Below are 15,327 nucleotides of genomic sequence, written 5' to 3'. Positions count from 1 at the left end.
ACCGTAGCCAATCAATTCGTCACACAATTAACGCACCCTAGGGACCCCACAGCTAGCCTGAATCAAAGCGGGCCATAGCCTAACAACAGCATATTTACCTTGCTCGAATCCTCGTTCGAACGCTCATTCGCTACGTCTACAGTCGTCGTACCGTGTGGAACATTTTCGTTTTCTTGAACTGGCTTGGAATCCTGAACATTATGAAAAATGTCGACAACAATCTATTACGCAAATACGCACACCTCTCGTCATCAACATTTGAGCTGGATACACTCGTGGACCTAAAGGATTCGATTCCAAATCCAGCAATTGGCATAGAGCAGTGGTTCTTAACCTTTTTTCTTCCAGCGCCCCCTTTCAAAAATTATCGTGCTCCAGCGCCCCCCCAACTTCATATTGTAAGGAATGTAATAAAGACAATGAGTAGGAGGGAGGGTCGTAACAGCACTTCGTTAACCCCCTAAAAACGATTGCCTTGCGCATCCATAGCGTGATAAACCGAACTTCTGAGGGCTTCGCCCCCACGAACCCCATATCGTGATTTTGACGGTCAGCAAATTTTGTGTGGCCTGGTCGCCCTAGGTCTCAAAATTTTCCATAATGCATGAATGAATAGGTGGTAATTACATATATAAGTCGCTATAAATTTTTTATCCTCTCAGCCCACGTAATCAGATTTACCAGTAGCACAGAGTGAGCTGTTGTATAGGAAAATAAAGGGCACGTAATTAATAATTAAACATATTCGGGCGTTTCCGCAGGTACAATTATTCGTTACCAGGGCCGTAACAGTACTTCGTCAGCCCCCCCCCCCCCAAAAAAAAAAACGTCGGTCCTGCGCCCCCATCGGGTGATAAACCAAACTTCCGGGGGATTTCACTCCCAGACCCCCATTAGGCTGTCCGCTATTTGCTGATAGCCTATTAGGTATCTACATTGGGTGTCCATTTACTGAGGCAGCTGTTCTCGCCTATTCGCGCGAAGTGCGAAAAATTTCACTAATTAATGATTGAATTGGTCAATATCATCGGGAATTGCATGTAAATTGAGATCAATTTTTATCCTCTCTCTGCTCACCTAAACACATTTACCGGTAGAGCTGAGTGAGGTGCAATGTTCCCTCTAAGCTGCGCACGTGCTCAGTGCTGACACGGTCTCTGCGCACAGAAAATGTACGTTGCGCACAACAAATCCGGAGTTATTACCTTTTTTTAGTCTTTACGCACTGTTGTCCAAGGGTCAGTGCAGTGAGTTGTTGAGAGTGCACAGACTCATCAAAACTTAAAGCGAACATTGTGAGGTTTCTTGGAAACTGTAGGGCCCGTTACTAATAATTAAACATATTCGGGCGGGCGAACCCGTTGGTATGACTTCGTTGCATGATGTTATTTCGTGACCCCCTGTCTGCAATATCAAAAAATAAAGAATCGCTTAACGGGGATATCGCCCAACAGGAATATCCCTGTCGCCCAATCGTACTAAACTAAAAGACGCACACGATTTCAGATTGGTATTTCTTCACTGACATATAATTTTTCCCTGCCAGATGGAATTCGTCTTCTGGGGTTCAGATTGCCAAGACAGGAACATTCGGTGTCAGTCATTTAGGCGCCCATGGACAATTAAACCTATATGTATATTAAAGGCTATATGTAACGAAGTTTTCGGTGTTAATTTGCTCTGAATAGCCTACTCAATAAGGATATGTCCAATCACCACATCATCTACTGCGAAGCCATTTTTCTCCAGCGCCCCCCATACCGCCCCCCTGAGCGTTTCCGCCCCCCTTCAAGATCGCCAGCGCCCCCTGGGGGGCGCTGGGGGCAAGGTTAAGAACCACTGGCATAGAGTATTCCAGTATCAATCCAATACAGTTACTTGGTCTAACAATATTTGCAATGAATTCGCAATAATGAAGTTCAATATCAGAACGAGCAATTCCAATTGGAAGCATCAAAGCTAGTAACGTGCTAAAGACCTCAAATCCATTGATGTCACAGTCAGGAAATTTTCAGACGAAAGTTGGGAATCGTGCGACTGCTTTGACGGACTCAAAGCATATGCAAGTTTGACTTACCAGGCCATAGCGTGTTACTCACAAAAATAATTACCCTGATTCAATTTAAAGCCAGCTGATGATCCTGTAGAAGACTGACTAAATGGAGCATAATACCGGAAAAACAAACCTTTTCAAACGGTTGCAATTCTTCTTTTATGACTGGAGCTACCTTTATCCTTTGCAAATTTTCGGCAGTGATTGGTATCTGTAGATGTACAGAAGATGACCATCAGCGAATAGATAGAAAGTCGACACCGCAGTTAAATCGGTGGATTGAAAATTCACAAAACAGACAAACTCATGTTCAACTACACAGGTAATGGGCAAAGTACACACCATACATATCGTTCTTCTAAATCAGTGGTCCCCAAACTTTTTTGGCTTGTGGCACACTAGGAAAGAACTTTATAAAACTCTTGTGGCACACTCGGGCCGAAAACATGAACGGAACATATACAAGGAAAGGAAAGGAAGGAAAGGACGTAGTTTATTTTTGTCCTTGATGTTTTTGCGGCATATACACCGACTCATGATATACATACACACGATCTGCGCATATGCATACCATGAGTGCATGATGTGCATATGCCGCTGGACAAGGAAGTGCTGATATAGCCTTTACGACTTTCTAAGTCATGCACCACCCCTCCATGCTATCCCAGTAATGCATGAGCGCCAAGCAGGGAAGCCATGGATACCAGTGTTACTAATCAGGTCTTTGGTCTGACCCGGCCGGGAATCGAACCCACGACCTACCGATCAAGAAGCCGGACGCTTAACCATTACGCTATCTTGATCGGCAATAGAAAGGAAGCTGAATTGTTCGCAAACTTACCAGCATTTTGTAATGAACATCCCAAGATTTTAAAAGGATTTTTGAATATGGCAAACAAGACCACTTCCTTGAAATCGAGTCTCTTGTTTATAGCTTTTAATTTCACTCAAAAGGAAAATCCATGTCCGTCTAGCAGGAAGATGCAAATTGTAACACAATATTGATTATTTCTGCACTGATAATGGAATAGGATTTGCTAGCAGACAGCTAAAAATCACCCAATTTCATTTTAAGAAATGGCTTTCAATTTCCGTAAATCAATTAGGCTATCTGCTCTTCTGCGGAAAGATTTCTTGATTTATTTGAATGCAATACATAACTGATTTCATTGTCACTTGCGCTTACTTATGAGCTGTTGAAGAAGTTAAAGTGGCATTAAAAGTTGCGTATGCTAGTCTACAGGACTTTTCAAAATATTTATACAGTTCTTTTCCAAAACTCCGAAAATTTTTGCAGCAAACCTGAGAATCTGCGGTGGCACACTAACGTGCCGTGACACACAGTTTAAGAATTACCGTTTTAAATCATAACTATTTTTCCACAATACACAATGACGAACCCAAAACTCAATTCCATTTCATACACATTACGCATTATGAAAACCCCCACCATTAGGTTTCAGTTCCGACTTTTGCTACGATGGTGTGATAGGCTACACCAGTCAGTTCTACAATTTGACTCACAAAAACGGAAGTTCAAAACTCATGAAATTTGACGAAACTTTTGCCCGGGGGTACACTGCACCTCATGCTGTAAGGCGCATTTGGAAAGCCTAGGGAAATAACGGAACGCTTTTCAACAGCCGCGAACATAAGAAGATCGATTCAGAGGCACCTTTTTGTCGTGAGACTTACCACGCATGCCAATCGATATATTGTTGAGAACATTTTGGATTGAACTACCTACCAAATTGATCCATCGAAGGCGTACAACACAGTCTTGATTAAAACCGGCCAACGCAATCAATCATAAATATTTATGAAAGAGAATCAATCGCTGTATCAGATTGAACTGCTACGCCTTTATCGCGCAAACTTACTGTTTTCTTTGGAAGTAAACTTGTGTTGGGCACCGGTAATTTTCGTCTGGGACTTCCGCCAGCGATAGGCTTGCCTTGATTGGCATTGGTCCCACCAGTTCGGGGATTCAGATCCTGGAAACAGGCTCTCATATTACCGCAACGTAAAATTTTGTGAGCAAGGGGTACTACAACGATACAATAATGAAGTGCGCCGCCAATATAACTGAAACGTCATAAGCAGCACGACACAGGTTATTTGAGAGACACAACTCTGCAGAAATGTCAGGACAGACATTATCAAGAAATAAAATCGTGCAAGGCAAATTCTCTTCGTTGTGGTGCATTATTGCTCCTAAAAATTCATTATTCCAGTTGTACGGGCATTTATAAATGTGTGTTCAATACGCCCTGCACGCTAATAATGCTGCTAATGTGACTGATAGATTTGAATATCCAATATAGCATGACAACAAGCATCGGTGACGATTTCAAATGGAAAGCGCCTTGCATGGCCGTGAACGACATATATCTTCTTATATATCTCTTACTACTGCACAAATATAGCTATTGGTTAAGTAATTTTCAACACAGACGCCCCAATCGCACAGTTCGTAGCTAGCTTCCACTTGGGGTACCACTGTTCTAGTCAAAATCCTTAGTTGGGGTTGTAAAACCAACCTACTAAATATCTCCCTAACGAAACACCTACTTGCAGTATCTTTGGAGGAGAACGAGCTCTGTTGGGCTGGGCAGTCAGATCGGGAACTGTTGGTCGAATGTCTTCGAATATGAGATTGCCGGGACCGTCGAGTTCATGATCAGTATTGGCCGCTTCCACCGCGCCGGACACGATCTCCATACTGGACAAAAGTAAGAAGTTAAGAGTTGCGAATAGCTCACAATAACGAAGCTGAATTGCGCCGAATCAAGAATCGAATGATACTAGAACAAAATGTAACATAAATTTAGGTAGAACCAATATTTCACAGTGATTAGAACGGACAGAGGGATGATCAAATTATTCCCTGACACAAGCCAAGGTTTTCTTTCCATGGCAGCTGACTAAATGCCTACGAATGGCAATTGATCGAATGCATTGCCTAAAATGTGGATTGGGACATCTCAAACTAGGTCAATAATCCACACCGTCTACCAAAAAACAAACCACAACGGACATGGAGGTACAAATTTGAATTATAAATCATGTATTAATATTATCAAGTAGTTGGATATCTTAGTAGCGTTAGGAGCAGTATTTAGCAATAAAAGCGGAAAATTGACTTGAAAGTTGTGTTTTTGACTTTATTGCAACCTTGCCATGTCATCGTAATCCCGTGACATCCCGCTGATACTACAAAATGCCTAGACACTGCCACCATCGATCAATGCCAGACACTTTATGTGAAAATACCGATAAACAACAGCAGGCCGTTTTACCAATGCATCAAGCGTAGGATAAACATAAATGATGGCACCATCTCTCTCTGTATTTGGCCGCACTAGCAGATACTCTTCCCGTCTGTTTCCACACATGAATTATTCAAGAATGGCGAATAGGGGTAGCGTGGCTAATTCGGGAGAAAATCACGCTTGTCACAGCGTTGCACTACAGGCAGCAGAACTGAGAAACAGATGTAAAGGGCGCGCAGGAGGCAGCACAGATCACAAATCAATTACCTGCTTTACGCAATGTTAATTTAGTAATTACTGCATGCGTCTGTCTCGAACCACAAATGCAAGATGGATGTGAAATGCGAGACGTAGACCGGCCGCATTTTTCCAGAGAACTCGAGTACCGAATCTGACTGAATCGATTCAAAGTTAAGTTTTAAAGCTTGAAGCCGAGAATTCAAGTGTTACTAACCATGAGGATACAACGTAAGTTTAGTATAAGAGCGAAATGCAAAAAGTTCATTTTTCATATCTTCAACAATAACCATGACATAGAGCCTTGCAACAATACCGCGTCTTGACATCCACCCAAAACACCGCCTTCGTGAACACGTCTAGCACCATGTTACACGTTTAACAATGCTATACAATGAAGCAATTGAAGTTTCTCCGCTTCTCGACTAGCAAGCCCACAGCAAAACATTTTTTCCTCAAAACACTACACCATACCGCTAAACTACATCCGTTCGTTCAAGGTCTACAACATCGCTGAGCGCAGAGAAAACGAACAAGACATCCCAGCTTTAGAGATCGCCTACCATCTGGGTAGCACTCACCCGGCAGGTCCTGCTGTCTGCTTGTCCCCACGCGGAGGCGTAGACGTCGTGGTGGTTGTGAGCGAGCCTTCACCCGATCCTCTCTCCCAGTCAAACAGGTCAGTTTCTCGAATGTTTTTACGATCTATGATATCGTGAAACAGTCCTCGTATGGCCTGGATGAAGAAGAAGAGATAGCGTAATGGTAGAGCGTACGGTTCCTTGATCGGAAGTCGCGGGTGCCATTCCCGTTCGGTTCAGGCCAAAGACCCAATCCGCAAAACTGGTATCAGCGGCTTACAAATCAAAATCAGATGCCTGGCACACGGATTGAGTGTGGAGAGGAACATGAGGGCGTGCTGTCTCTATTATATCTCTATGAACAGGAAGAAAAATTGGTCTTGTAGGTTTGTTTTGATGTAATTGATATCTCACGGTTGGCATCGTTAACTAGCATGAGTGTACAAATGTTTGCAAAATGAAAACGACAAAAAGGAAAATCGTCACACCATGACATTTACAAAGGACTTTGCTTTAATATGATTATACTGATAATGGTTAGTCTTTAAAGAAGTACCTGAGGACGGCTGTTTTATATTTTTCAACATCGACGGACTATTATTGATTCATAGATATAGAATTCAACAGTGTCGTCATAAATTTTAACTTTGGAAGCAAGATTATCCCGGATGGTGCAGAAATGGTTCGTGTAATATGTTTGAAAGTTTCGCTGTAATCACACTCCGCGAAGGTACTATTGATACCGCGCTCTCAAACTTACTGCGTAATTTGGCTTTTTGTAATAACTCAGACTGGTCAGTTCGTGGTAGAGCTCCAAAAACTCGTGCGGCATGTGCTTCAACAGGAGGCGATAGTCGTATTTTTCCTTCATATTACCGACCTGTTGATAAAACAATGTAGAAGTATTTCCTAACCGAATACTGTCGAAAAAATATCACAGCGCAAGAGATTTGGAAAACAACCATTGCCAAATAAAAGACTAGATAAATTAGTGCGCGGTAAAAAACAAATCAATAAATTTCAATGTAAACAGCTTCTTGGAGGTACAGAACTTCAATATCCAATTGGATAATCCCGCCTGTGCGAAAAATTATCGAGAAGATAGATTTCACGTACTCGGAAAGGGTCGTTCACACTTTCATTTATGTGCCTTGGAGTCGACTTTCATCAAAATACACAAGCCAAGGCTGTGTCAACAAAAAGAGTTCGTGTATCATCTAAAAATAGTACACTGAACGTTCTCGTATTCGAAATTTCATGCTGGTGACGTCATATTTTGTGATATGATTGTTGATATAGGATGTTCTTTTTAAGTCTCTATTAGTTGCAGACGATTACCCCTGACGGGTGTCATCCGAAAATATTCGGGTTCATTTCAATATGAATATACTATTCAATTTCAATGTAACCAAATCCGTCTGAGCTGCATTCAAGATTTTACGGAAGTAGGCTACTCAATGAAAATTACAGAAGTAGAAGCAAAATCTGTGCTGTATAATTCTACTCGAGTACACCTGAACGCATAGATTGGTAGATTCCCATTAAAAAAACAATCGCAGTGACAACTGTACTTACAGAAATCCCACCAATCTGCTCAAAAATACCCCGAAACCACGAAAAAATCTAAAGCACGTCGTCTTCAAGTTCGAGAAGGACAAAAATAGACCCTATTCCATAAAGTCACTGGAGTAAACAGATTGAGTAGAAGCAAACTAATTCAGCAATCAGTGTCGGTACATACAACTCAAGATCAGACCACCAATAGAGCAGGCCTACTACAAAATAGCAAGAGCCGGCAACCTGTAACAAGCACTCAAGCAGTCCTTATCCCCTTATTTCAAATCACACAGAACCTCACCTGTTCCTTATCCTTGATTTTTCTCCAAGGCAACTGTCCGTTCACAAATTCCACCAGCATATAAAGCAAGGACCACAAATCGTCGTGCCTTCCCATCTCACGGTTATGATGAGCGTTCAGCGAGGCATACCTTACCGTACCCCGGAAACCTGCGATAGGTCTTGCCTGCAAAAGGAACAGATTAGCGTGGATTCGATCACCAGTTAAATTGTTACGGTTACCGCGCGCACTTCCCCCGAGGAGTTTGTGTACTGTCTTGAGAGACCGAAATCGAACATGAACACAGTCCGATTGGATCCTGAGGTTCTCCCCATGGCAAAATTCGATGGCTTGATATCCCTGTTGGCGATAGAACAGTTAAAAACCACGCCGCAGCTATAAATCCGCAGACACGATCGAGACAGCGGCTGAGTAGTAGGAAATTATTCATGAAAATAGCCCCGTAGAAGACGGTAGTTGGCTGATAGCGTGTGGCACATTTTGTAATAGCAATACCAGTACGCATCTACGAGACACAGACACTAACTAAACCAGCTAACCGTCATGCTAAGATGCTTTGCGATTATCATTATTCCACCAACGCAAAATGATGCAAACTCAAATCCAACATTCAGACGGCCGAAAGAGCAATGGTTAACTATGAATCTATGATTAGATCTCCAAATGCCACACCATGATCCAGGATCAACACAAACGGGTACATTCGTCAGCAGATCATAGTAACAAATGCTAATGTTGTAGTAATAAAAAGTCTGTTAACAAGTCTTGGATTAGTAAATTCCAATGCTACAACAAAGTTTCGCTTTCTAGCCTGCTTAGTTGTCTGGTAGCTTATCTAGCTTGTTGCTACAATTACCCACCAGGATAATTCCAGGAAAGTTCCAAAAACCCCAAAGGAATAGCATTCTCACTTAAAATCAGATTTAAACCATTCTCAAGGGACAGCAAATTTCTGAAATTGATGCAGAGAAAGTAGGCTACCATTTTATGCCCAAGCAAGAACGAGACAAAATATTCAAGTGACAAATGACTGGAAGCACATCAGGCGCACTCAATAAAACAGAGAAAGAAAGTCTGATAAATATCCCGCTTTCCAATAATTTAGCAAGTGACAAGTATTAATTCAACCTGCTACTATATTTGCACCAATGCCCAGGTTTCACAAAATATCTTCGATCTCAACTGAGTATTCAGGCACAAAATGAATCTGAGCATCTGTCTCTCTCCATAAGCATGACCACCACCAGTCACCACCATACATATACTGCTGTTGACCGTTGTTACTCATTGATAATTATCTTCACTTGTGTCAGTCTGACACACAAAACAGATTGTGATATGGTAGGTTTGCTATTTAGCGTCATTTATGCAATCTGTCCATTATCTTAGCTGAAAAAGCTGTAAAGGAGGACGAATTGCCAAAAAGACGGACATATAGGCGTCCTAGGAGGACATTTTCAAAAAACCTGAAAAAGTAGGAGAAATCCGAAAGGACTACGAATGGTAACCCTATAATATGGAGCATAATACTACTTATACATAGGTTGTTGTAATTGACGCTACGAAATGTCGACCATTAATTCCTCCATAATTCAATTATAATTGAATAAAATACAATTCAAAATCACCTAGCTCAAATCTCCACCATCAATGTAGGATTTGAAACAGGTTCGCTCAACATATAGCCTGTGATCACAGTTTACAGCTGGTAACGGATGATTGCTTCATGGTCAGAGTTGCCAAGAAAAGTACTACCATAGGCCTAATGCAGCAACACAACACTCGGTTCCCGTACTAGAAATTAGACGTGACACTAAAAAAGTCAGAAAAGGATCACATGCAGGGACTCAAAAATGGTGTGGTTTGATCATCTCGATGACATCGAAATACAATTAAACACAGTACAAAACTCAAACCTGTGCAAATATCCAATGGCATGTATACTTTCAATGGCAGTGAGGATCTGGCATCCCAGTCTGATGGTCGTGCTTATGCTGAACATCCCGCGAGGCTGACTACGCCGCAAATCTGCGAGGTTACGACCCTGCAAGCATATGACAAGTTGACAAAGGTTTCCTACCCGAAAATAGCACCATAAGTTGCACCCTGAATTTTAGGCTTGGGGATTACTTTCAATCGCTAATCAGAACCACTCAAGCCGAGCAAAATAAACGTGGTGCGGTCTGCGGTTTAATTTTGCAAGTACGAAGAGCTTGCATATGATAAAAAGTAGGCTATTACAAATCAAAACAAGATATGGTGAACTTAGATAGTGTTTGAGGCCATACCCTCCATCGAAATGTGTTGGTATTACACTAGTGCAGTGGTTCCCAACCTTTTTCATCTCGTGCCTCCCTTAGCCGAAATTTTAGCCAAAATTCCCCCCTTAGGATAAATCTGTCCGATGATTAAAAATGGTAATTTTTACCGCGCAAACACCTGTTGACGGAGAGGATAATACGAGCGGTACCGAGTGTTTGTTTCTAGCAGTGCCTCCAAAAACCATGGTCTTGGTCCCAATCACACAAATTCTGGAAGGCTTGACTCAACAGACCCCCACTTTCATTTGTGTTTTCGGCTTACCATGCACCAATCGCTAATATAACTGCTGTGAAAAATCAGTATCCATAAATTTACAGGTCTGGCGATTTTTTTCTCAAGTTTGCGTACGTGTATTTGGCCAATAACAGTGGTACTTTCATATATAGCAGGGTTGACCAGACTCGAGTTTGACTCGAGTCACCATTTTCTGATAACTCGACTCGACTCGAGACAATCTGGGTATTGACTCGACTTGGACTCGAGTCATTGTGCATGACTCGAACCAAGCCATATGACTCGAGACTATAAAACGGCCAAGACCGACATTTTATTGCAATTTCGAAGAACAGTAAAGTGGCCACCCTGTTGGAATTTCGTCTATTGATCCTGGTACTTGACAATGCGACAAGAAACTGCTCAAAGTGAGGAAAATTAGTATATCATAAATCCAAATCATTCAATATCACCAAACAGTGTTGACTTGGACTCGTACTCATACCATGACTCGAACTCGACCGTCTGCTCAGTGACTTGGACTCGGACTTGACTCAATGATGAATTGAAAATGACTCGACTTGACTCGAGTCAAAACTATGAAAGTGAGATTGACTTGTGATTCGGAGCCTCGTGACTGGGTTACAGCCCTGATATATAACATACACGTGATCAGATTCCCTGTTGGAGCTCATTGAAATTTAGGACACCCATTACGTTTCGGCAACATTGCACCAAGTTTATCATGTCTTTTTTCGATCGGGTAGCTGTTCACTAAGAATAAAGCAAGGCTAGCGATCTCTTTGACTTGAATCGATGACGTTGGAATATTTAGTCACTGTCTGAAAATGTTGACTTGAAAATATAAGATAAATACTTTCAATAGAGGCCTTTTTGTGATGGATTCGGCACGACATTTACTCGCTTACGATATATTTGATTGAGAGGCCGTCGCTGGCCTACAAAATTGGCTTGCAAACTGCAGCACATCTGAACTAGTTAAAATAGGGGTGGGGGGGATTTGTATGTGAAAAATAAATTTCAAATAGCATTTAAACATACTTTCAGCAAACAAAAACAGCCATAAGGAGCATACGTTCGGATATAACTGGTTGACTAGCATGGCAGTTCGAACATGAACAATTTGGGGAATCCGTTACAATTCTAAAGTCGAATTCCTCCCTCAAAATTGCAAAATTCCCCCCAAGGGGGGAATTCCTCCCCGGTTGGGAACCACTGCACTAGTGGGACTCCCTATCTAGATCTCACAAGAAATGAGGCCAGTACTTTTAGCAAAATGAAGCAAAAAAATTACAGATTCAATCAAAAGCACAAGATGTTTCAAGTGCCCGGTACAAGCTATTTTGTTAATGGCGAACTTGGCAAGAAAGATCAGACTCTGTCACGTGTAACATCAAAATCCGCACAAGCAAATACTCTTACCACCAACGACATCACAACATAGTTGAAAATTTCATTTCTGCCACACGCAATAAACCGGCAGATGTGCTGTTTATCTTGCAAGTTCTTCAGGACCGCAACTTCCATTTTGAGGACCTGTATATCAGGCATTGGACTTTGCATATAACTACAATTACACCAGCAATAGCCAAACCTGTTTCGACTGTCTGGCAGACTCAGCTTTGACAGCCACTGCCTCCCCATTTGTGGTATCCAGAGCCTCGTAAATTTCGCCTACAAAAGTATAATGTAATGAAGGGAGGTATCATTATTCTGTAGTACATCCTACTGATTATTTGTTGAATCAGTACAAGTCAAGGGAGGGCAACCTTTACAGCTGGTGGGTCGATATGGACAAATCAAGTAGTGATTCAAAATAAGGACAAATCTCTTAAATAATTACAGGCAAATCTGATTATATGGTATTGCAAGCTGTTCCACAACCGTCATAGTAAAAAGTGAACCAATAAATGGCAATTTATCATTTGATATATAAAAGAAATAGGATTACTTCGGTAGGCCTAATAATCAATCAGCAATTGTTTTAATGGAACTCAAGGTTAAATTCTTCAAAACAATCAAGGAATTAAGTAATATGAATTTTCTCGCATCACCTAGCAAAATGTATTCACTGTTTAGACCAGTGGTTCTTAACCTTTTTCATATCGTTACCCCCAAGAAGAAAATGATGGGATGCAATTACCCCTTTTCAAAAAATAACGTGACGTCATCATAATATTACATCATAACGTGACGTCATAATGTACACTCAAATGCCTGTTGCAAAGATCATGTCAATGGGAAGGCGGAGGCTGTTTTTGTGTTATTCGGTGGTCACATCTAGACAAAGGGGAGGATAAAAGACATCATCTCCTGTAATTGTCGATCGCAAACTTATTTCGATATTTTGTTTTGATAGATACCATTGCAGAAAAGCCTATTTCACGGCAATAAGTTGAATGAAATTCAATCAGAAAGTTCAATCCCATGATGACGAAGATTGGTTATTCATTTTGAAGGCGAACCCAAAAGGTTCCAATATCTTGCCTCGTTTCTTCGAAGGCATTGTGATGATGTTAGACTTAATTTCTTTGACTAGACTAGACCACTAAACTTTTCAATACTGATAACTCTATTTCTATGATATTGTTACTGCATTATAGGTGTAAAGCTGAACTTAGACGACCCTCGTTGTCTTTCAATTTGCCAGCATGCGTAACAATATATGATCCCCACTACTGCAAAACAAATTGGACTTACCTAGCACTATACTAAACTACATTCGATCCTGTTATTCATAATCACTAGTGGTTAATATGATATCACAGCAGGCATGGTGTGTTAAGTGAAACAAAATATATACAAGCTCGCAGAAAGATAATTAGCCTACATTCATATTTACGTTTCAAAACATTTCAGTGCAGCATTACAAGTTTAAAAAAATGTCTATTACCCCCCAAAAATTGGTAAATTACCCCTTTGGGGGTAATTACCCCCAGGTTAAGAACCACTGGTTTAGACCATATCTACATAATATTCAATTATCAACAGTCACAATCAACACTTTGCAGTCCCTTAGGACCATTAATTTACATATCTACTCTCTATGGGTCAATAATTTGGAGGATGATCGATGTTAGTGCTCCAGAGCAATGTACAACGTCAATATATTGATCTGCAAGAGGTGTCACAGATTCACCAAAAATACCCACATTGGTTGGAACTAGTTAGTAGTTACAATATGTACAGAATAAATTGATTCAAGGTTTGATACTCACCAAAGCCTCCTCCGCCAATCTTACGAGTCTGCAGGAGTAAAAAAACATATTAGCTCGAGTCATTTTAGATGCAACTGCAAAGAGCCCTTAAAGACGTTTGCGGGATTGAATAAAAAAGAATTGTGCATAACATAAATTCTTTCTTATAGCCTAAGCTTGGTATGCCGAGATGGAGGTGATAGAAACATGTTATTTCCACATTTTTCAAATGCAAAACTAGCTTTGCGTAGTGCAAGCGGTTGTCAAGATGTGGTAGAATTAGCTATTTTCGGCTCGATCGGTTAATTTGCACAGCTCCTAGAGGGTGCATGAGCCCAAAATCATGCCTGAAGTATGCCTATTTCATTTTATATTTGGCACCATATATCAAGACTACTTCTTGAAAATGAAATTTTTCAACTTTTCCACTCCACCCTAATGTCATGCTACCATATCTTCTTTCACTTCTTATTCAGTGTGCATGGCTCTTATTTGCAGAAATACCATAAAGGCTCTTTCACTCGCTGGTGTCATCCCTATTTAAACTTTAGCACAAGTATAACATCATAAGGGAGTTCTGTTTCATTGCAGTCAAAGTAGCCTACTTGTAATCAATCCATAATAATTTGAAAATACTAACTATCTTCCATTTCTCTCTGATAAAAATCCCAGCTTGCAGTAGCGATTCATCGGATGTTGTTTTTGACGCGGGATTCATCCCATCTGCGGCTTTACCATTCATTGCAATTGTTCTACATGATACTCCAATATGAAAACGGTGTATTGGAATTGGTCAGCCATAATCCATAATGTTTACTTAAACACTGAAAAGGGTATCAATTCAGCAAAACATTCAATACAACAATAACAACACAAAGCAGGTTATATAGGCACGGATTGAATGCAGCATAGAGATTGTTATAGTCGCCTTTAAAGCTATAGCATATATTTGGGAGGTTCCATGCAGTGGTTGACAAACACAAAGATAATGAACATACTAGACAGAGCTTGAGATTACTGGACCACGATCTAATGTATCGACCTCGCCATCCGTCATATGCCACCTCATTTGTCTATATCTATATTATATTCTATAATACTTTTCATTGAGTGTGCATGCCTTTCTCTTTGCTTCACCTAGGACCTAGGCCTAAGTGGGCGTCCGATTTAAAGACTACTGCATGTCGTTTCGGCACCACCTTCCTATATCTTTCCATTGTATCGCAATCTTGTGGGGTGGGTAATGATTGCATAAAAATTTAATAATACACTAAACTGAGCATATCGTGCGCTAAAATATATGACCTGTTTCACATTTTAAGATTCTAAGAATATACCATTAAAAAATTCTAGAAATGCATCTTAAGTTATAAGTTCTTTGGCCGCTCTGCTCATCAATCAACTTTATTTTTTCAACGCGTATGCATTTTCAAACCACTCTACCTCTCGGGATTTTCCTCCCAGAATTAACGCTAAATAGAAGAGCACTAAACGGCGGACCAACCGAAACTACGGAACTGAGAACCTGTCGCACCATGACACAACCACTCAAATCAAGGCGGCGGAAAGAGTG

The 15,327-nt window shown here is 40.9% G+C and overlaps 1 protein-coding gene across 4 annotated transcripts in view; it reads right to left on the bottom strand.

Annotated features, from left to right (window-relative positions):
* LOC145451159 (uncharacterized) overlaps positions 1–14,578 on the bottom strand; it is a 28,076-nt gene extending 13,498 nt beyond the window's left edge. For all 4 annotated transcript variants that reach the window (XM_080329655.1, XM_080329656.1, XM_080329657.1 and 1 more), the window contains exons 1-13: positions 14,395–14,578; positions 13,776–13,803; positions 12,152–12,231; positions 11,980–12,093; positions 9,918–10,045; positions 8,223–8,340; positions 8,002–8,166; positions 6,904–7,023; positions 6,144–6,298; positions 4,625–4,775; positions 3,934–4,047; positions 2,187–2,264; positions 99–191 (exon numbers count right to left, since the gene is read on the bottom strand). In XM_080329655.1, the coding sequence (XP_080185781.1) occupies positions 99–191; positions 2,187–2,264; positions 3,934–4,047; positions 4,625–4,775; positions 6,144–6,298; positions 6,904–7,023; positions 8,002–8,166; positions 8,223–8,340; positions 9,918–10,045; positions 11,980–12,093; positions 12,152–12,231; positions 13,776–13,803; positions 14,395–14,496 (1,446 nt within the window). In that variant the 5' untranslated portion in view covers positions 14,497–14,578. The remainder of the gene's footprint in view (positions 1–98; positions 192–2,186; positions 2,265–3,933; positions 4,048–4,624; positions 4,776–6,143; positions 6,299–6,903; positions 7,024–8,001; positions 8,167–8,222; positions 8,341–9,917; positions 10,046–11,979; positions 12,094–12,151; positions 12,232–13,775; positions 13,804–14,394) is intronic.
* Between the last annotated feature and the right edge of the window lie 749 nt (positions 14,579–15,327).

Source organism: Botryllus schlosseri, chromosome 11 (genome assembly GCF_051294905.1).
Source record: "Botryllus schlosseri isolate E-star chromosome 11, Bs_hap1, whole genome shotgun sequence".
Taxonomy (NCBI): domain Eukaryota; kingdom Metazoa; phylum Chordata; class Ascidiacea; order Stolidobranchia; family Styelidae; genus Botryllus; species Botryllus schlosseri.
The sequence above is the reverse complement of the archived record's forward strand: the minus strand, read 5'-3'. Positions and strand labels throughout refer to the sequence as shown.